General features: G+C 36.4%; 1 protein-coding gene and 1 non-coding gene across 2 annotated transcripts in view; both read right to left on the bottom strand.

Annotated features, from left to right (window-relative positions):
• Positions 1–599: 599 nt before the first annotated feature.
• LOC119260004 (U1 spliceosomal RNA) lies at positions 600–762 on the bottom strand. Its single transcript, XR_005128648.1, has one exon. It is a non-coding gene; the product is annotated as a U1 spliceosomal RNA (small nuclear RNA).
• A 1,540-nt stretch (positions 763–2,302) lies between these two features.
• The window catches only part of TMEM87B (transmembrane protein 87B), a 47,872-nt gene continuing 28,546 nt past the window's right edge, over positions 2,303–21,628 (bottom strand). The window contains exons 12-19 of the mRNA XM_054701856.1: positions 19,348–19,454; positions 19,206–19,264; positions 17,603–17,706; positions 16,017–16,090; positions 8,059–8,132; positions 7,672–7,724; positions 6,390–6,420; positions 2,303–5,313 (exon numbers count right to left, since the gene is read on the bottom strand). Coding sequence (XP_054557831.1) covers positions 5,254–5,313; positions 6,390–6,420; positions 7,672–7,724; positions 8,059–8,132; positions 16,017–16,090; positions 17,603–17,706; positions 19,206–19,264; positions 19,348–19,454 — 562 coding nt within the window. The 3' untranslated portion in view covers positions 2,303–5,253. The remainder of the gene's footprint in view (positions 5,314–6,389; positions 6,421–7,671; positions 7,725–8,058; positions 8,133–16,016; positions 16,091–17,602; positions 17,707–19,205; positions 19,265–19,347; positions 19,455–21,628) is intronic.

Genomic DNA, 21,628 nt, shown 5'->3' on the forward strand with positions numbered 1-21,628 from the left:
TTCCCAAAATGATTTAAAGGAAATATTGTCAAAATTAGTTACATTTGAATTTGGTACCATGCAAGTTTATGTCAGTTGGAATTTAGCTGTGGACCCACTACCGCTCAATGGGTATAGAACTTGCCCTGGATAACTTCATTTTAACACAGATAAATAAAAGTAGCCTGTGTTTGAATTTCACATGCAGGAGCTTGTTTTGGCTGGGTCTGGGTAGCACCTCTGACAATCACTGCTGCTTGTTTTGTAGACCTTAGCTGCCTTGTGAAGGCCTGTGCAAAGGCAATTTTAGATACATTATCTAACTTGCATGACAAGCAAACTTGCGTTTGTTAACTGAAACTTCCCTTTTCCCCAAGACTCTGAGAATAATCCTTCAAGGATGTTTCCCACCAGCACTGTTTCAGCATTGTCACCTGCCAGGAAAGTGAGTTTGGCACATTATTTAACCACTCTAGTGTCCCTTTTCTATCTATAAACTTAGAAGCTTTTTCCATCTGCTCTGCTCCCCACTCTGTCTCTGGTGAATACTCTCACCCCCTGCAACTCTGGCCTGTACCCCAGTTCTTATATGCATAATCTTTCTTTCTTTTTTTTTTAAACAGGGGAGAGTGCGAACGCAGTCCCCCACTACCACAAATTATGCAGTCGAGTTTCCCACATTTGGGGAAATCGCAGGGGTCAGCACATCCGGAGTGCAATGGATAAGCCTCGCCCTGGGAAAACCACTTCGTGATCATGGTATCTCCCCTGCAAGGTAAGTATGCATAATCTTTCAGAAAAAAAAACAAACTTGTGGGCCTCCCCGGTGGCGCAGCGGTTGAGCGCTGGGTTGCGAAGCTGCCCGCAGCCTCCGCGGCGCCGGTTCGATCCCCGGCTGCTCCCAGGCCACCGGAGGAGGGTTCCACATGGCGCGCAGACCACTCCTGCCGCCCGCTGCTCCCCTCAGCAGTGTACTTCGGTCCTTCTGCCTGCTCTGCTCCCTGCTCTGGATCTGGTGAATTCTCTCACCCTCCCGCGCTTCTGACTGTACCCAGTGCATGTATAAACAAACAAACAAAATAAATAAATAAATTAAATAAATAAAGCATGCCTCTATTAAAAAAAAAAAAAAAAAAAAAAAAAAAAAAAAAAAAACAAACTTGTAAGTTTTATCTACTTTATTGGTCACTATGAGAATACAATGGTTAAGAAAGCCTGGCATTAAGTACTCCCAATACTCCTTAAGCTGTCATCACTTAATAATCCCAGGTTTTCCTCTGGGATGACTCATCTTGACCACCCCCAAGGCTGGGATAATTTCTATGAAGAAAATTCCCCAAGTTCCAAGTAGCCAAGGCAGGGTGGATTTATTTATTAATGGATTTAACTGTGATATAAAACAATCTTTGTTTCTAGAAGTCATATACCCTCATAACGACGTTTATCTTTTTACCTGTTTATCTTAGAAAACTGAGAAAACATAGAAAGCCCTTTAAATCTCTCCTAATCCATTGCCCCAAATAATCTGTGGTTGAAGTCATCAGTTGTCCACTCAAGTCCATCCTCTCCTTTCATGGGAGATTAGGCAGGCATATGGCTCTTGACATTTCCCAGTCTAACTGGCAGTTTGCTGCGGCAGCGATGTTTTTGCCAATGGAATATGCTGAGAAGTGGTGTGCACACTTCCAGGTGTAGCCCCACAAAACTTCCCAAGCTGGATGAACATTTGCCTCTGCTGATAGGTTCCGATGGTAGACATGCAAGATGGAAATAAATCTTGGGTCCGCAAGGGACCATGTGGAGAGATGTTCACTCTACACCTACCTAGATTTGTCACATGATCATGAAGCAAACTTCTACTGAAATGTTGGTACAATTTGACCATCCCCCAGTTGAACCTAAATACCAAGTGGTCCTAGTGATATATTCCACTGGATCCTTTTTCCACTTTGTTAAGGCTCCACATACACAACTTTGTATCCTATTCCTTTTCTTTTATTGTAATCCCTAATAATTTAATGATTACAAAGTGTTCTATAACATGCAGCTGGTTGAACCATAATTCACTGAACTACTGTTGATGTTTCTAATTTTGTCTCTAAATCATGCTCTACTAAACACTTTTGTGTGGAAGTCTTTTTCTGTATTTGGAATCATTTTTGAAACATCACCTAAACGGGCAGTATTTGAAGGTTATAAACATAGTTGACCTTCTTTCCACAAAAACTGAATCCATGACATTACCATCAATGTGTGCTCATTTCAGACTATTAGAGCAAAAGAGTTTTGCAAATATTTATAATGGTGTAAATATATGAATTTGATTTTTAAATTTAATTTGTGAATTCCTTTATTTTGTATTTCTGTGATCACTATTGAGGTTGAACACTTTTCCATGCTTGTTAATTAGTTGTACCTCTTAAGAACCTTATGTCCTGCAATTTACTGGAATCTATATTTCCTATACATTTATACCTTAGTAGATATTAACAGGCATTCATGCAAAATTCCAGAAGGTATTTTATTAAAAGTTAGAATATTAAGGCACAAAAATACATTAATTTTTTCAAACAAAAATCTTTGAAATAGTTTTGTCCTACAATCAAAACAATTTCTTCCAAATTATACAATAATTTAACCTTTTAAAATAGAAAAATATAACTTCTTACACCCCTAAACTTTCTCCCCAGATAATGTTTTCCTAGTTCTAAAGACACTGTTTAATGCAGTAGTGAGCCCTGCATTATAATATACATTTCCTTAAAAATCTAGCTTTGTCACATGTATATTTGATATGTTTAGAACTTTAACCAATATGTTAAACTTGTAAGGCTTGGTGTTTTGTATTGCTTATTGCATGCTGTTGATCAGACAAAGACAAAAGTACCCAGCCAAGTGATATATAAATTTAGTATAACATGTCTCAACTTTAAACCAGTCATGTATAACCTAATTTAATAACTCAAACCCCTTAAAAAAGGAATTAAAAATCAACTTTATATTTACATTTTTATACTTTGTCTTGACATTACAGTAGTGCAAACAATGTACAATAATTTTGTCCTATATTACAGGGGGGAAGTCAGTATTCTCTATGGGATATGAAAAATTTCGGTAATTTATATTTTTACAAGGGAAGGGAATATCATATCTCTTCAGCTTAAAAAGTTCACATATTCAAATAGTTTAATACTAATTTAACTCAAACCATGAAATTTTTAAATAAATTTCACACATCATATAAATCTTACATAAGTTGTATAAGAACACTTAGCCATTTTATTTGGAAACATGTACAAACTGGACTCATCCTCAGATTCCTTCATTAATAGGGACACCCATCTCGACAGCATTGTAAGAATGGATCTGATGGCCTCAGAGACCTTGATGATGTTTCTGGAAACTTCATGCAGAAGCAGGGATAATGAGCTGTACAGTAGCCCTGGGTATAATTTCTCCCCAGTGTCTTCATGTGAAGTACATCTATGGCTCCAGGGTTTATCTAAGAAGGTCCTTCATAGGATATTCAATTAGGGTCATGAAACAGCAACAGATCACACTATTATTAAAAGTGACAGACTCAGTATACGTCCTTTGAGAAACAGTATTTCTATCAAAGCTATGAGGAGTGCATTCTGCTTTCTCTAACTAATGAGAAAAGTTTGCATTTCAACCTGTAGCTGAATCTTGTAGGCAGTCTCATTTCTCTTCCCAGTTGTAGAAAATGTGTTTTTATAATACTATGGAGAGTATGTCTGAAGCCGTTTACTTTATCATCACACCTACCATCAACTCCTTACTCCGACTTCATTAAATATGCAACTCCTACTGGCTGGAAGCTCAGGAGTCTGCATTTTAAAATTCAATTAGAATCATATGATGAGTTGGACGGTAATCTGACTCAAAATGTGAGGCATGGTATTAGACAAAAATGCTGGGAACAAGAAGCAATGTCACCTCCACTCTGAAACAACTGGGCGGAGGGTGGCATACACCAAAACCAGAATGGACATAAATGCTGGGACAATGCAGTGGGTGGGTGGGACCCTGTCCCTGGGGCAGAAACTGAAATAAGGAATGGAGTCCACACTATTAACTTAGAAATCCTTCTCTAGGACAGATATTGTAAAGTACTGACATCTTGAAGCCCATGCTTTTTTTGAGCGATGTTTGACAACATCTGGATTTCACTATAGGAAATTAATTTGGAAAATATTATTCAAGGATACCATTACTTGAAATAAATTTTCACAAACTTCTGTAACATGAGAAAGAAAGAAATGAATTGAAAAAGCAAAAGAAAAACTTTTGTTTTGTAGCTTCACATCCAGAGAAAAGGTTATATTTGCTTGTTAAAATTTAGGACGTTAAAGTTTCTTAATCAACAATCCCTGAAGTCATTCTTAATGCACAAGATTAAAACTCTTCAAAAGAAAGACATACAAGATTCTTATTTTAATTCCTAGTCTAAATGTCCACTACCCCTGAATCTTTGGTCATGAAAGGAGCAAAACATCACATTTCTGTCACGCTACATTCAATTGCCTTTCAAGTTTAGAACACTTTGCATTTCAAAAAACTTTTCAAATCACACATTACATATAAATGTAACAAAATATTGTATAAACATGATTGAAGGTTAACAAATGAAAAGATTAATAGTGATGTGCTGTGCAGTTAAATGTTTTATTATAAAACCAAGTATGTCAAGTTTACACAAAAGATAAGGTTCTAAGTTCCCTAAGGTTCACTGGTCATGAGTCACCCAGTTTGTGGGGGAGAAGTGCTCAGGGAGCCCTGTGGCTGGGTGCCCACCACCCGCCTCAGGCAGATTCGCAGCAGTACATGCACATACAGCCTGAGTCAGGGCGGACTGGCAGAGCTCTGGAAGTGACCATCACAATCACTTTCTCTGGAGAGTTAGGTTCCCCAGAGCGTAGAAAGAGAAGACCTAACTCCATGATTTGATGTGCATGGTGATATTTGCAAACAAGGGCTTTGTGCAAATGTGTGCACACACACACGTGCACACTTGGCAAAACTAATCACATAATCATCCTTATTTTCCAGGCAATTTAATGGACATTAAACTGACAGTCAGGAGTCAGTTTATGAAGGGTTGCATGGCCTTCCCACCACCCGGATATTTAATTTTAATATACAGATTTCTAAGATGATGCAATAAAAACTTGTTGCACTATATCAAAACAAAGCTCTCTTTGAGCCTTAAGTGAGTCCTTCACCGTTAGCCAGTCTCATTTATACTGGTCCCAATCACATTATTTTTTCTGAGGAGAACATTTTTTCTGCCATTTCAGATCTGGTCATGATTTCCTAAAAAAAAGAAAAAAAATGCATCAAAATGCATCTGGAAGGTGCACCTTCCAGAACATAACAAAATTCTCTAATCTTCCCATACAACTTTGTAGAAGACTGAAATTTATAATTACACAACAATATACACAGAGTATTAGATACAGAAATAAAAACCATGTAACTCACACTTTCTAGTGACATAAAATTACCTGCTGAGAAATTCAGAAAACTTCATTGTATTGCTAGCTAGAAAATACTTCAAGTTCAGAAGTATCAGTATGAGGCAATAGGCCAAAATAGGGTTTTTAGGGATAGCTCATCAAGGAAATTATTTCAACGTATGCAATTAATGTCTATTTGAAATTATAAATCAACAATCAAATGAATACCATAAATGCCCTTTTAAAGTAATTCTATGGTATATCTTTCTGTAGTATAGAAGTTCAGGTGTTTTATAGCAAGGTACATGTATACTGAGCCCTTCTCAAAACTCCCCATTCCACACAGGCAAATCAACATTTGATATCAAAGTTATTTCCCTTACCTTTTCATGAACAGAGCTGTAGCTTCTCTCATATTCTACAACTACATAAACTACTTCTTTTTCTTCAGTTGTTACACTTTTTAATTTTTTTGTCTTGGGCTACACTTCAATGTCCAGAGGCTCCTTAGTTAAATTTTCCCCCCAAACTTTTCTAAATCCACATTCTCTATTGAGTAATTTCTACTTAGTAAGTGAAAATGAGTCAGAAACTTTTATTTACTACCTCAGCAAAATATCTACAAATATAAAATAAAATTCCATCTTAAGGTCTTCTAAATTCTTACCTATAAACAAGATGTCAAAAAGATCAGACTCAAAATCTCATAAAGTAATCCTTCCCCTCTTTTACAACCAACAATCATTTAATTTGTTCCTGTTTTATATGAGAATCTAGTTCCTTTTACTTTATCAACAAACCAATGTATGGTGTCTTTCAGCCTGCTCAATTTGTAATCATGTCACAAAAGTAACTTTCTGAAATCCTTTCTGAAATATTTTTCTACTTTGTGAAAATAATAGCTCCAAAGAAATAAACGAAAATATATTTTACCTCATCTGAATCCACTAACACTGGAAGAGCTCTGAAACAAAATAAAAAAACAAAACAATTGGCAATGCATTAAGAGGCCATTTATCAACTAAAGTTGGACAGAAGAATATCCCATCAATTCTTCCTTCTGGACAGACAACAAAAATGAATACTAAGGTTCATCAACAAACATGGAGAAGTATTTATGCCAATGCTGTTCTTAAGAGTTCACAAACTGAAAACAACCCATATTCGTTACCTATGATTTACTCATATAATGGAACACTATACAGCAAAGAAAATAAATGAACTACTGAGAGATACAGAGTTTTTTTAAACTGACACAAGTAATGTTCAGTAACAGATTTTAGGTCAGCAGTATCTTTGGGAAATGGGGTGATGATTTCAAAGGAAAATGAGGGTGCTCTAATGATGTCCTATTTTTTACCTAGGCACTAGGTACCTGAGTGTGCTCATATTAAAAATTTATTGAGCTATCCACTTACAATTTGTGCTTTTCATAATGTGTTATATTTTCAAAAATATCAGTTAAAAAGTAAAGTAAGAATATAATCACAACTTTGAAGTAGAAACAACAACATAAACAACGATCAGTAATTCTAGAGACAAATATGTTGGAGAAATATCAATGACTAAAGCATACAAATGAATAATTCCAAACATAACTGAAATCCAACTGCATATTTATTTAAGCCCCTGTTATTTTTGACTAAAATTGGATATGTATCTGAGTACTGGTGTGCTATCTCATTTGAAAATCCACATTACCTATCTGACTGTTTTCTGCTTCTACTGTGGGAACAGCTATCTGGAATTCTTGTATCAAACACAACACAGCTGAAGAGGCACTGAATAACTCAAAGCTCCCAGAGGGCCTTCCTCTGCGCTCTTCCTATGCTCATGTTCTTCTCCGGTGCTTCTACACCATACATGTATGGTTGTTACAAGTACTTTAAAAAAAAAGTTTTATGTATGTTTGAACTTTTCCATAATAGACAGTTGAAAGAAAATAACATAATTTTGATCCTGATCATCTTAGATCAGAAAAAGCTGGTTTAGGTCAGGAGTATTAAAATCATGGCCGTATAGAGAAAAAAGGAAAGCAAGAGACTAAGGTAGCATGAAGGTTCCATATGAAGTAAATCAGTCATTCACTAATCATAGGACATACAGAAACATAGAGAGGTAAGGTTTGAAAAGCACATGACAAAGGATAAACATGATCCCTTTATGCTACAGCCTGAGTAAATTCTAGACTAAAACTTTAACAGAGGATATTTACACATCTGTGAATGAAGAGGGAATATTTTCTTCTACCCACTTCAAATCTTCATCCTGTAGAAATAAAGTTACACATTATTTATATGTTATTACCTGAAAGCAGAATTTTAAAACAGAATGTATAACAATTTAAGTATGTAAACTCAAATGCATGACATTCTTTTAATTTCTACATATGTTGTAGGAAGTTGACATTTATGCCTTACAGAAATTATGTCAACATTTTCTTAGAGAGTTAAAGAAAAATTTGGATTCTAAATAGTTGTACTTATTGGTTTTAGTTAGATGCATAGGTATGATTTTTTTTGTCCTGAAAAAACACAGTAAAGATACAAAGAACCGATACATAAGATAGAAAACCATTCTAATAAATATATACCATACTCACAAAATTATCAGAAGTAGTAGGTTTAGCGGTTCCATTGGCAGCCGTCTTTGAGACTCTTAATTTTATCCCTTCAGCTATGATGAGAAATATTATATACATGAAAATATAAAATCAGAATATTTTCCTCTATAATCTCATATTTAATATACAATTGGTAAAAGTATTATATGATTTTTAAAAGATAATTAATAGTGGGAGCTTTGGGCAGGTGTTGGCTTTGATATACCATTTGGAAATGTAGGTGGGATGGAAAAAGTTAATGGAGTTGACAATTATTTGCAACAACCACCAAATTTTCAATTTGCTAGGCTGAATTCTAATTTTAGAGATGTTTAAATAAGCAAGCATGTAACAAAACAAACATTCACACATATATGCATATTTCCTCAGAAAGTGTCATCACATTTTCAAGTTTATGAATTAAAAAAAAAAATCTACAGGATTTTTGGTATCATACTCATGAATAAAACACATCTTTGGTTATGCTTTAAGTTCTCTGATGTATAAAATAAGGAAAAAGATTCTCTTCACATTTGACTAAGGCTCTTCTTTTGTTGGCCATCTGAGTAGAGCAAACATGAGGAACCTGAGTTGTGGAACCAGAGAGCCTCATTTAGAATTCTGGCTGACCTAACCAACCTGGGCAAAGCAACTAACAACTCTTGTTTCCAGCTATAAAATGGAAATTGTCTACCTTGTAGACAAGTTAGCATACAAATGGTGCCTGACACAAAATCCATGCAAAGTATTTACTTTTGTTACTATGATAACTGGTACACAGTGCTTCTCCATAAACGAGGACAACTGGCACAGTATGAAGACATCAAGAGCATAAGTTGATAAAATGAATGAAAACAAGGTTCCTCAATCTAAAGATTTCCATTTGAAATCCTGACATTTGAGATCTATTCTCTTGAAAGGGCAAATCAGTGACTTGTTAAAAGTTGAGGTGTTAACATATATAATACACAAATTTTAAGTGTACATTCTGAAGAAGAGCTTTTACAAATATGTGCACTTGTGGAATTACCATCTCAATCAAGACATTTAACCTTTCTGTTACCATGGAGGTTTCTTTAAATTCCTTTCCAAGTCACTATTAGTTCTACTAGAAGCAACAATTGTGCTGATTTATATAATCACCATACCTGGGTTTTGCCTGTGCTAGAACTTCATATGTAGTAACATAATTCATGGACTCTCTATGTATTCTTTTGGATTTGCTACTTTCACTCAATATAAAGGTTTTAAGATTTATTCATGTTGTACAATGTTGGTCACTGAGAATATCCCATTGTATGGGTATATTATAACTACTTTACTCATTTACCTCTTGATGAATTTTTAGGATATAACCAGTTTAATACTATTAAGAATAAAGCTACTATAAATAATAGTGTACATTAAAGTCTTTCTGTGGACATCTGTTTCTCATAAATATCTGAGTAGAATGGCTAGACTTCATGACAGGTGTATGTTTAACATTTTAAGAAGCTGAAATTTTTATCTTAAAATCATTTAAAATATATTAATTATATTTTATTGGGAGGACACACTGATTATGTTGCAATTTATTATTTTAGACAATTAAGAGCATCAAAAAAAATGGGGAAAAAAATGTTTCTAATACAAGAAACCAAAATGAAACAAAGATAAAATTACTCTCAACATCTGAGCTACTAATTGATGTTGCCTTAACAAATGTTTATTATGGCAAAATTAATAAAATGATAAGCTGCTATACAGAAATTATAGAACACGGACCATAGCACTAAAACCATAATTAGAAATGCTTTGGCTATGACCAGGAAATTACAGATGTACATATAATTTTAAAAGAACAAGAGGTGATTCAAAGAAACCTCGCAATCATCATTAAGAAGGTGAGTATTATTTAAGATCTAAGCACTGCACACACATCCACATGCACACCCCAAATTGGCTTTATGTAAAAGTGTACCTACTTCATTACTTGGACTTTAAGATCAAACAAGTAATAAAAGTTTAAACTATGTTGGCAATCTTGAGAGTGTCACTACAAACTTTTATTTTTGTGACTGTCTACCATGATGGAAGTTTCCTCAGATAGAGCTTACAAATACAGGGAAAACTGTCCCATGGGGTGAAAAAAACAGCTCCCCAAGGACACTAGGAGATATCTCTGGCGCCACCTAGCGACCAGGAAAAAAGTCACTAACACCCCATAGAACAGGGACCTTTCTTCAGTAAAGACTGCTTGAAACCAGCAGAAGGCTCCCGGAGGAGCCAGGGGTGAGCTGGGAAGTTAGCCCATGCCAGGCCCCTTCCAACCAGCAGTCTGAGCCCACAGCGGGAGTGGGCACCCACGGCTGGGGCAGACTGGGTGCGCAGAAGAGTGTGCCTGAGACCAGACGAGCAGGGAGTGCATCCCGCATTGCCATTTTAGAACAGGGACATTTCTTCAGTAAAGACTGCCTGAAACCAGCAGAAGGCTCCCTCAGGAGCCAGAGGTGAGCGGGGAAGCTCGCCCATGCCAGGCCCCTTCTGGCCTGCAGTCCAAGCCCAGAGGGGGAGCAGGAACCCACCTCCGGGGCAGACCAGGCACACAGGGGAGTTTGTCCCCACATTGGCATTTTGGAACAGGGACCTTTCTTCAGTAAAGACTGCTTGAAGCCGACAGATGGCTCCTGGAGGAGCCAGAGGGGAGCGGAGAAGTTCACCCAAGATGCCGGCCAGTCCCAGCAACACAGTGTCCCAATACATACAACAAATTAGAAAACAGATAGTAGCAACAGACAGTAGCAACTCCTCAGGAAAAAAAGCACACCACAAAAAGAAAACCACACCCCAGATTGCAACGACAGTAACTTGGAAGAACTTCTGAGCCTTCCAGAAAGAGAATTTAAAATTGCCATGATTAAAAAAGTGACAGAACTCATAAAGGAAAACAATGATATGGGAAAAATAATCAACCATCAGAAGAATGAAATTGAGTCCCTAAAGAGAGAAGCAAAAGAAATGCAGTAGATCAAAGAATTAATGGAGGCACTAAAGAACTCTGGGAAAAGCAATGAAAGCAGAATAGATGAAATGGAAGAACGAGTAAGTACTCTTGAAGACACAGAAATAAAAAGAACCAAAACAGAAAAGGAAAGAGAAGTACGAAGGAAAAAGACCAAAGAAAAACTTCGGGAACTATCTGACTCCATGAGGAAAGGAAATATAAGAGTTATAGGAATACCAGAAAGAGAGGAGAGAGATGTAGGAACAGAGAAAATATTCAAGGAGATAACTGAAGAGAACTTCCCAAACATGAAGAAGGAGTTGAAAATTGATATACAAGAAGCAAGAAGAACACCAAACTTCCATGACGAAAGGAAAAATACAGCAAGACACATAATAGTAAAGCTCCCAAGAATCCAGGACAAGGAAAAAATAATGAAGCTGACAAGAGGGAAGAAACAGATAACATTCAAAGGAAAACCAATCAGGCTGACATCAGACTTCTCTGAAGAAACACTACGGGCAAGGAGAGAGTGGAGAGACATAGTCAACAGACTCCAAGAAAACAGATGCCAACCAAGAATACTCTATCCCGCAAAGCTCTCCTTCCTCTATGAAGAAAGAATAAGGACCTTCCCAGACAAACAGAAACTCTGGAATTTCATTACGACTAAACCCCTACTCCAAAAAATACTACAAGGAATCCTAAAGTCAGAACCTCAGAGGGATGAATAACAACGAAAGAAGGCCAAAAAAAAAAAAAAAAAGTTATTAAAAGAATAAATAATTAAAATCAAAGGAAAGACAAACACAATGGCAAATACAGATGTTAACATATCAATATTAACTCTAAATGTAAATGGACTAAACTCTTCAATAAAAAGACACAGAGTCACAGGCTGGATTAAGAAACAAAACCCAACCTTTTGCTGTCTCCAGGAAACACAAGTAGCTACAAAAGATAAAAACAGACTCAAAGTTAAAGGATGGAAAACAATCCTACAAGCAAATGGACCAAAAAAGAAAGCAGGAACAGCTATACTTATATCAGATAAAACAGATTTCAAACTCAAAAAGATAAATAGAGACCCCAACGGTCACTACATTATGATCAAGGGGACAATACTTCAAGAAGAAATAACACTCATTAACATATATTCACCAAACGAAGGAGCACCAAAATATTATCAGACAACTGTTGTCAACTCTGAAAACAGACATCAGAGAAAACACATACGTAGTGGGAGACTTCAACACACCACTATCAACAATGGATAGATCAACAAGACAAAAAATAAGTAAAGAAACTAAAGCTCTAAATAAGGACCTAGAGCATTTGGGCTTAATAGACATCTATAGAACACTAAACCCCAAAAAAACGGAGTATACATTTTTCTCAAGCGCACATGGATCATTCTCCAGGATCGATCACACACTGGGGCACAAGACAAACATCAACAGATACACCAAGACTGAAATCATACCAACCATCTTTTCTGACCATGAAGGCATCAAACTAGAAATAAACCATAAAAAGAAGGCAAGGAACTCTCCTACCTCATAGAGATTAAAAACCACACTGGACTAATGAGGAGATCAAAGAAGAAATTAAAAAATTCTTTGAATTGAATGACAAGGAGGACACCAATTTCCTAAATGTATGGGATACAGCAAAAGCAGTAATAAGAGGAAAATATATAGCAATAGAGGCTCACATCAAGAAAGAAGAAAGAACTCAAAGAAACAACCTAATCTCGCAGCTCAAAGATCTAGAAAAAGAACAACAAAAAACCCCAAAACCAGTAGAAGAAAAGAAATAATAAAAACCAAAGCAGAAATAAATGAAATTGAAACTAAAAAAAAAAAACGATCCAAAAGATCAATGAAACCAAGAACTGGTTCTTCGAAAAAATCAATAAAATAGACAAACCCCTAGCCAGGCTCACAAAGGGAAAAAGGGAGAAAGCACAAATAAACAGGATCATAAATGAAAAAGGAGAAATCACAACGGACACAGCAGAAATCAAAAGAATAATCAGTAACTACTATGAACAGTTATATGGAAACAAGTTCAACAATCTAGAGGAGATGGACAAATTCCTACAACCCTACAATCACCCAAAGCTAGATAAAGAAGAAATAGAACACCTAAACAGACCAATTACAAGCAGCGAAATTGAAATGGTAATCAAAAACCTCCCCAAATACAAAAGCCCAGGACCTGATGGATTTACAAATGAATTCTACCAAACATACAGAGACAAATTAGTGCCTATCCTTCACAAACTCTTCCCAAAAATTGAGAAGGAAGGGACAATACCAAACACGTTCTATGAAGCCAACATTACACTAATACCAAAACCAAACAAGGACAACACAAAAAAGGAAAACTACAGGCCAATCTCCCTAATGAACACTGATGCAAAAATCCTCAATAAAAAATTTTAGCTATCAGAATCCAACAATGTATCCATAAGATAATTCACCACGACCAAGTAGGATTCATTCCAGGGACACAAGGATGGTTCAACATCCGAAAATCAATCAACGTTATCCAACACATCAACAAAAAGAAATATAAAAAACATATGATAATATCAATAGATGCTGAGAAAACTTTTGACAAAGTGCAACACCCATTTATGATAAAAGTCCTTGAAATTCTTGGGATACAAGGAACATACCTCAACATCATAAAGGCCATATATGACAAGCCAACAGCCAGTATCATTCTCAATGGTGAAAAGCTGAAAGCAATTCCATTAAGATCTGGAACAAGACAAGGATGTCCACTCTCACCACTGCTTTTCAATATAATACTGGAAGTCCTAGCCAGAGCAATAAGACAAGAGAAAGACATACAAGGAATCTAAATAGGAAAAGAAGAAGTCAAACTATCACTATTTGCAGATGATATGATAATATACATAGAGAACCCCAAAAACTCCACAGAAAAACTAATTCAACTCATCAATCAGTTCAGTAAAGTGGCAGGATACAAAATCAACACGCAAAAGTCAGTAGCCTTCCTATACACAAACAATAAATCTGAAGAAGAAGAAATAAAAAAACCATCCCTTTTATTATCGAAACAAAAAAAATCAAATACTTGGGAATAAATCTAACAAAAGAGGTAAAGGAACTATACAAAGAAAACTATAAAACACTGTTAAAAGAAATAGAAGAAGACACAAAGAAATGGAAAGACATCCCCTGCTCATGGATTGGAAGAATAAACATTATTAAAATGGCCATCCTACCAAAAGCAATATACAGATTCAATGCTATTCCAATCAAAATTTCAATGTCATTCTTAAAAGAAACAGAACAATTATTGATGAAATTCATATGGAATCACCAAAAACCCCAAATAGCCAAAGCTCTCCTGAAAAAAAAAGAAGGGAATGGAGGCATCACACTCCCATATTTCAAACTATACTACAAAGCCATAATCATCAAAACTGCATGGTACTAGAACAAGAACAGACATACAGACCAATGGAATCAAATAGAAAATCCAGAAATAAACCCACAGATTTATGTCAACTAATCTTTGACAAAGGAGCAAAGACTATGCATTGGAGCAAAGAAAGTTTGTTCAATAAATGGTGCTGGGAAAACTGGGTCGCTAAATGCAAAAGAATGAAGCTTGACCACTACCTCACACCATACACAAAATCAACCCAAAATGGATTAAAGAACTAGACATAAGACCTGAAACCATAAAATAAATAGAAGGAAATACAGGCGAAACACTACATGATATTCACATCAAAGACATCTTTACAGACACATCACCCAAAGCAGTGATAGTGAAGGCAAAGATAAACAGCTGGGACTACATCAAATTAAAGAGCTTCTGCACAGCAAAAGAGACAATAACCAAAACCAGAGAAACCCCTCCGACTGGGAGAACATTTTTGCACCCAACACTAATGATAAAGGACTGATCACAAAAATCTGCAAAGAGCTGATGAGACTCAACAACAACAAAGAAAATAATCCAGTCAAAAAATGGGCAGAAGAGCTAAAAAGAAACTTCTCTGAAGAGAAGTTTTCCTCTGAAGAGGAAATGCAAATGGCCAACAGGCATATGAAAAAATGTTCAACATCACTTGTAATCAGGGAAATGCAAATCAAAACTACCATGAGATACCATCTTATACCAGTGAGAATGGCTCATATTAAAAAAACTAGCAACAACAAATGTTGGCGAGGGTGTGAAGAAAAAGGAACTCTTCTGCACTGTTGGTGGGAGTGCAAACTGGTCCAACAACTATGGAGAGCTGTGTGGAGATTTCTGGACCTACTAAACATAGAGCTTCCATAGGCTCCAGCAATTCCACTCCTAGGTATTTACCCAAAGGACACAGAAACATCAATTCCAAAGAGCACCTGCACCCCTATGTTTATAGCAGCACTATTTACAATAGCTAAGCTTTGGAAACAACCCAAATGCCCAAAAATAGATGACTGGATCAAGAAGATGTGGTGCATATATACCATGGAATATTACTCAGCATTCCAAAAAGATAAACACATGCAATTTGCAGCAACATGGATGGCGCTGGAAGGGATCATGCTCAGCGAAATAAGGCAGAAAGAAAAAGAAAAATACCGGATGGTCTCACTCATAGCAGGAATCTAGAAAACTTAAATAAGGGACCAGGAAAATGAATAACTATAAGAAAGTGAAAATCAAAATCAACAAAAAACTATGAACCAGAGACACTCCATGGGGGTAGGGGCGGGAGGGGAGGGATTGGGGTCAAAATAAGGGGGTTGCAATTGTATGGGGAATATAAAAATAAAATTTATTATAAAAAAAAAAATCAAACTACAAAATTAAAAAAAAAAGAGAAATGGAGAAGAAAAAAAAAAAAACAGGGAAAAAATGTGCATGGCCTTGCATTATAACTACAATATTCCCGTTAAAACTATACAATGGTCATTTAAAAAGAAAACATATTACTTACTCAAATTTTCAGATGTTACCATGAATTCTTCAACTTCATCATCAGAATCATCTATTAAGGGCAGGAAGGCATATCTATATGAAAACCAAGGAACAGTTTTAATTTTACTAGCATGTTTAAACCTGTTTAGTTTTCAGCTTATTTCTAAGAGTCATTCCACACAAAAATATCTGCATTTTAAAAGTTTCTCATAAATTAAAACAATAAAAATTTTAATTATTGGATCATTAAATTAGGCAAGATTATTGTGAAGAAACATACTAGAGCTCTCAAATCCTGCTGGTAAAAACACAGATGGATAAAATCTTTCTAGAAAGCAACTTTGAAATATGTAATGTTCAGGGAAGGGAATTTTCTGCTATACTTTTTTCCCCATGTCATATTTATCTCCACTACTTATTAATCTTATCCTTTAATGAAAGAAAAGTTTCCAATCACTAATCTGATTGGTGAAAATAAAGCATATTGATTGAGTCTCATTTGCTAGGTTCAACAAGTATTCAAATAGCACTACTACTGATAACAGCAAAAGCCAAGAAACAAAGTGTCTGATAATTAGAGGCTGTTATATAAACCATGTTGAATGCCCTATAGCTGTTAAAACTAATTGGCAGATCTATATAAAATGATGTGGAGGAAAAAGTAGATGCACAAAAATGCATACATGTAAGTATGCATGTATTTATTAAGTAATTTTAAAATAATAGAAACACACACAATGGTATAAACTTTTTTCACTTTTCCAATAAGGATATATAAGAAACTTAATAGTACCTTCCTTGGGGGAGAGGAACAGGCATACAGTCTAAAGCACAACTCTTTATTTTTTTTTTTTCAAGTTTTTTCTTTCTCTTTTATTTATTATTATTATTTTTTTATAGTCATTTTTATTTATTTGTTTGTTTGTTTTGTTTATACATGCACTATGCACTGGGTACAGTCAGAAGTGCTGGAGGGTGAGAGAATTCACCAGAGCCAGAGTGGGGAGCAGAGCAGGCAGAAGGACCGAAGTACACTGCTGAAGGGAGCAGCGGGCAGCAGGAGAGGTCTGTGCGCCATGTGGGACCCTCCTCCGGTGGCCGGGGAGCAGCTGGGGGTCAAACCGGCACTGCAGAGGCCGCGGGCAGCTTCGCAACCCAGCGCTCAACCGCTGCGCCACCGGGGAGGCCCTAAAGCACAACTCTTTAAACCTCACTTTGGGATCTCTAGGATTCTGGTCTCACCCTTTCTTTCCAGCTTTATCTCCCTCCAATGTAGGTCACATTAAGCAAACCACATGCCTCAATGATCTCCAAAGTATACAAAGTCTTTTCCTACTATTCCATAAAATGCACATTCTTTCCCAGTCCTGCTCTTTTCCTCAAGGCATAACATAAATGTTGCCTTTTCATGGAGTCTTCCACAACCATCTTCCATCTCACCCCAGGACTTAGTTTATATTATATATCTCTTATTTTACTTTGTTATGTTTTTCTGTGTACTCCTTAAAAGGAAGGACTAGTTCCCCCCAGTTTCTATAAATCCATTTAATATTGTAGCCGGTAACTGACAAATGTTTACCAAACTTGAATTTTCCTACTAGGTACCTCTGATTATTTGCTGATGGTCTCCACAAAAACATTATTACAATAAGGATAACCGAAAAAAGAAAGCTCCAAAATGCTTCATCAACCCAGTGTTCCATCCAATCCTATAATAAGGACAATTCAACATAAAGTTAATTTTCTAATAAATATACAGATCTCCATTCAGATAGTATACATTGGTAAGTATTAATAAAATCTTTCCAATCATTAAGTTTTTCCAAATAAATATGTACAAATTTTTAAAAGAAACATAGACACTAAGAAATATTATGTTTACCAAATCAACATTAATTGCTAACTTCATCCTTATTACCAAACAGGTGAATAAAATCCTAACATAAATTATATAGTGCCACAAAGAAAATTAGGGGGTAAAGAGGCTTCAGAGGTTGCTATTTTCTAGACTAAAGTAGTCATGAGGCAGGTTAATAGGAGAATTAGAATTAAGTTGACAATTTTTTTTTCACATTGATGACACTATAATCTCTGATCCAAAAATCTTTTTTTTTTTTTTTAAAGATTTATTTATTGATTGATTGATACATACATACATACAAGCACTGGGTACAGTCAGAAGCGCGGGAGGGTGAGAGAATTCACCAGAGCCAGAGCGGGGAGCAGAGCAGGCAGAAGGACCGAAGTACACTGCTGAGGGGAGCAGCGGGCGGCAGGAGAGGTCTGCGCGCCATGTGGGACCCTCCTCAGGTGGCCGGGGAGCAGCCGGGGATCGAACCGGTGCTCTAGAGGCTGCGGGCAGCTTCGCAACCCAGCGCTCAACCGCTGCGCCACCGGGGAGGCCCTGATCCAAAAATCTTAATGCAATATTTTCCCCAATAGATTATTTTGTTTTTAGTAAGAGAGGCAATTTTATTTTGCCCAAAACATCCCTAAAGGCTGTTTGACATTCTAAATATCTCCTTTCAAAGAACTTGAGGGTTAACAGGAAGACATAAGAAACAATAATGAAAATCCAAAACATACATATAAAACTTCAAGTGAAAAATATCAAGCTTAGAGAAGGAAAAAAAAGGAATTCCAGAAGGTTCAGTCCCTTCTCTCATTGAGTTATACTTACATCAGCAAAAGTTCAGGATTTTCGGAGGGCTGTTTGTAAGTGCTTATATAGTAGAGATTAGCTCTAAATCAAGAAACCCACCGCAGAGGGCATTTTCTATCTCAGGTTTGGAAAGGTATCTTTTAATGAGAGAGCCCCTGGAGAGTGTCTTCCCAGGATTCAGGATGAGTATATAATCCTGGAAATATGTTAGACTAAGGGCTCATGGAACCATTTACATACAAAATAACCCAGTTTCATGGTGTAGAGGAAAAAAAAGATTTGCTGTTGTTTTAAATGAAATGATATAGGGAGAGAATTCTTTTCCAAAACAGATAAAAAATGAGAAAAGTAGATCTACGAAGAAGTGCATCAGATTCATTTAAAGAAGGCAAAAGTTTTTTAAACCTATGCAAAGGAAATGAAAGTAAAGAGAAAATCTCCACTAAAATTATCTATTTACAAACGCAAACTAAATTCTTCAAAATTATACTTGAAAGTATAATTAAAAATGAAATTACATAAAAAATATAGAAAGGTTATATTTACCGATTGACATTTTGCAATTCTAAATGTCTTGGTTGTCCACACCATAAAGATTACAGAAGCTGAAAAACACCAAAAAAGTCAACCTTTGAAGGGACATGCAATACTAAAATAATCCATTTAATAAGAAAATTAAATAGCTTACCCAGTACGGCAAAGATCAGAGTATTTGTAAAGTGCCTGTATAAAGAAAATTTCACTGTGTTCTTTCTTAGCCTTAGAGTCTTCATAGTTTGTGCCAAACTTATAAAAATGTAAAAGAAGTTAAGGAAAAGCATTTTATGTAATAACAGTTAACATAAAAAATAAAAATCTTACTACATCTCCAAAATTGGTACTGTTAAAAGAGTTCCTATAATTAAAAGTGAAATACATAGAAAATATTATCTTAGTCAACATTATACAATCATGGTACTAATTTTATCCCAGATTTTGCTTTACAATTTATCATCATCTGAACTAAATAAATTAAATACCCTGTCTTTTGGCCACTCTTCACATGTTCTGACGTGCCACTTGGCTTGTGCTTTCTGTTTCTGTGTATTTACATTTTATCATCCAAACACTATAATTAAGAAGTCAGGTCACCTACCAATTTCATTTTATAAATTGAAAAACAAATATCTGAAACATTTGGGTAGAGGGAGACTTTAATCAAAAGATTATTGCAATAGGAGGAAGGTTATTATGATAGAATGTTTTGACTAAAAGATCTGCAAAGATCTAAAGATCAAAGGCTAGGCAGAACAAGGTTTTACTTTTGCAGAGAGGAGTAAACAAGACTAGAAAGCAGGTGTGGGGAAGTGAGTGGCGTGACTGGACAGTTATCAGGGAAAGACATTATTTGAGGTGTGCAGATTCCCAGGAGGGGCTAATAAGGAGGATTATGGGTGGACAAAGCTCAGGGACTTGGGGGAATATGAATACTCAGTTTGGTCCAGTTTGGTATTTTGTCCAGATCAGTCAGTAAACAGATCTGTGTCTAGCCTAGTCATTGGTAAACAAGGGGGCATCTGGGAGTCTTACTCTGTGTCCTGAGGGGAAACAGGTTCTTTGTAGTAAGCCTTTTCCTGGAATACAAAAGGGCTGGGTTTTTCTTAACCGTAGTTGTTTTCCAGGAGCACAGGGTTCAAGTAAAGTTCAACACTGTCAAGTAGGCTCTTATACCACTATAAAACTACTCTTCCAACTTGTCACAGTGCTTGGATCTATTCATGTTCATTCTTCCTTTCCACATATGCTTCGTGAACATCTACTGCGCGCCAGACAGTGGAGACATGGAGGCAAACAAGACCATCAGGCTTCCTCCTCCTTCCTCCAATGAGGAAAGCAGATCCTCATACTCCGCAACATCATAAGTAAACACTCCCCAGGGGAGTGAGGACTGGATGCAAACCCTCTCTGGGCTTCAGGAAGGCCCCTCAGAAGAAGTGACATCTGAGCTGTCACGTTCAGTGACCTCTGAGCTATGGACAATTTTTGATCCTACAGAATACAGCCTTGCCATCTTCTAGACTCATAGGCTTGTAAGTATCTACAGATAATCCAGAGTTTCTGAAATTGTTTCTTTTTTCACTGATAACAGGCAGTGGTATTTACTCAAGGACTCAGTGACTTATTGCAAATTAATGGCAAACAAAGGCTGAAGCACAAGTCTCCGGATCCCATTCAGGGCTGTCATGGCTGAGAGGCCGGGCCTATTTCTGTAGCTTTGTAAGGCTCACAAACCTGCTCCCGGGGTCAATTCTTCCCTTACTTCTTCCTGGGGAGAGATTATACCTCCTAATTTAACTTTGAAGTACTTCTTTAATCAAAAGCTTACTTTCATATGAAAACTATCAAAACTGCTTTTCTTTTTTTTAAAAAATTTATTTATTCAAGAACCGAAGTAGAGGTCAGATGTGCGGGAGGGTGAGAGGATTCACCAGAGACAGAGTGGGGAACAGAACAGGCAGACTGACTGAAATACACTGCTGAGGGGAACCATGGGTGCAACAGAAGAGGTCTGCCATGCCATGTGGTTGCTCTGCAGCTGGCGGGGATCGAACCAGCACTGCAGAGGCTGTGGACACCTTCCCATCACTGCGCTCAACTGCCTGCGCCAACAGGGAGACCCCCCAAAACTGCCTTTCAAGCTTTCTAAATGATCCCTAAGTTGCAAAAGAAGATCAATTTCTAAAATAAGTTCAACCAATTTAAGTCTACTGTCACAATTTATAAAAATGCAAATATGCTTTATTCATTAAACATTATCAAGTCAAATACTTTTAAAACATTTTGGACTAATATCAATTATCTATTAAAAATCTGGTTTCATTTAATAATTCAAGTGTTTCTGAAAAGTCAAATAAAGGCTGAAAAGCAAATTCGAAACTACTTAAGCTTCCACTTACCAAGATGCTGTTAAATTTAGTTAAAGATAATTA

The sequence above is a fragment of the Talpa occidentalis genome, unplaced genomic scaffold (assembly GCF_014898055.3).
Source record: "Talpa occidentalis isolate TD23 unplaced genomic scaffold, MPIMG_talOcc4v2.1 talOcc4.5, whole genome shotgun sequence".
NCBI classification, from domain to species: Eukaryota; Metazoa; Chordata; class Mammalia; order Eulipotyphla; family Talpidae; genus Talpa; species Talpa occidentalis.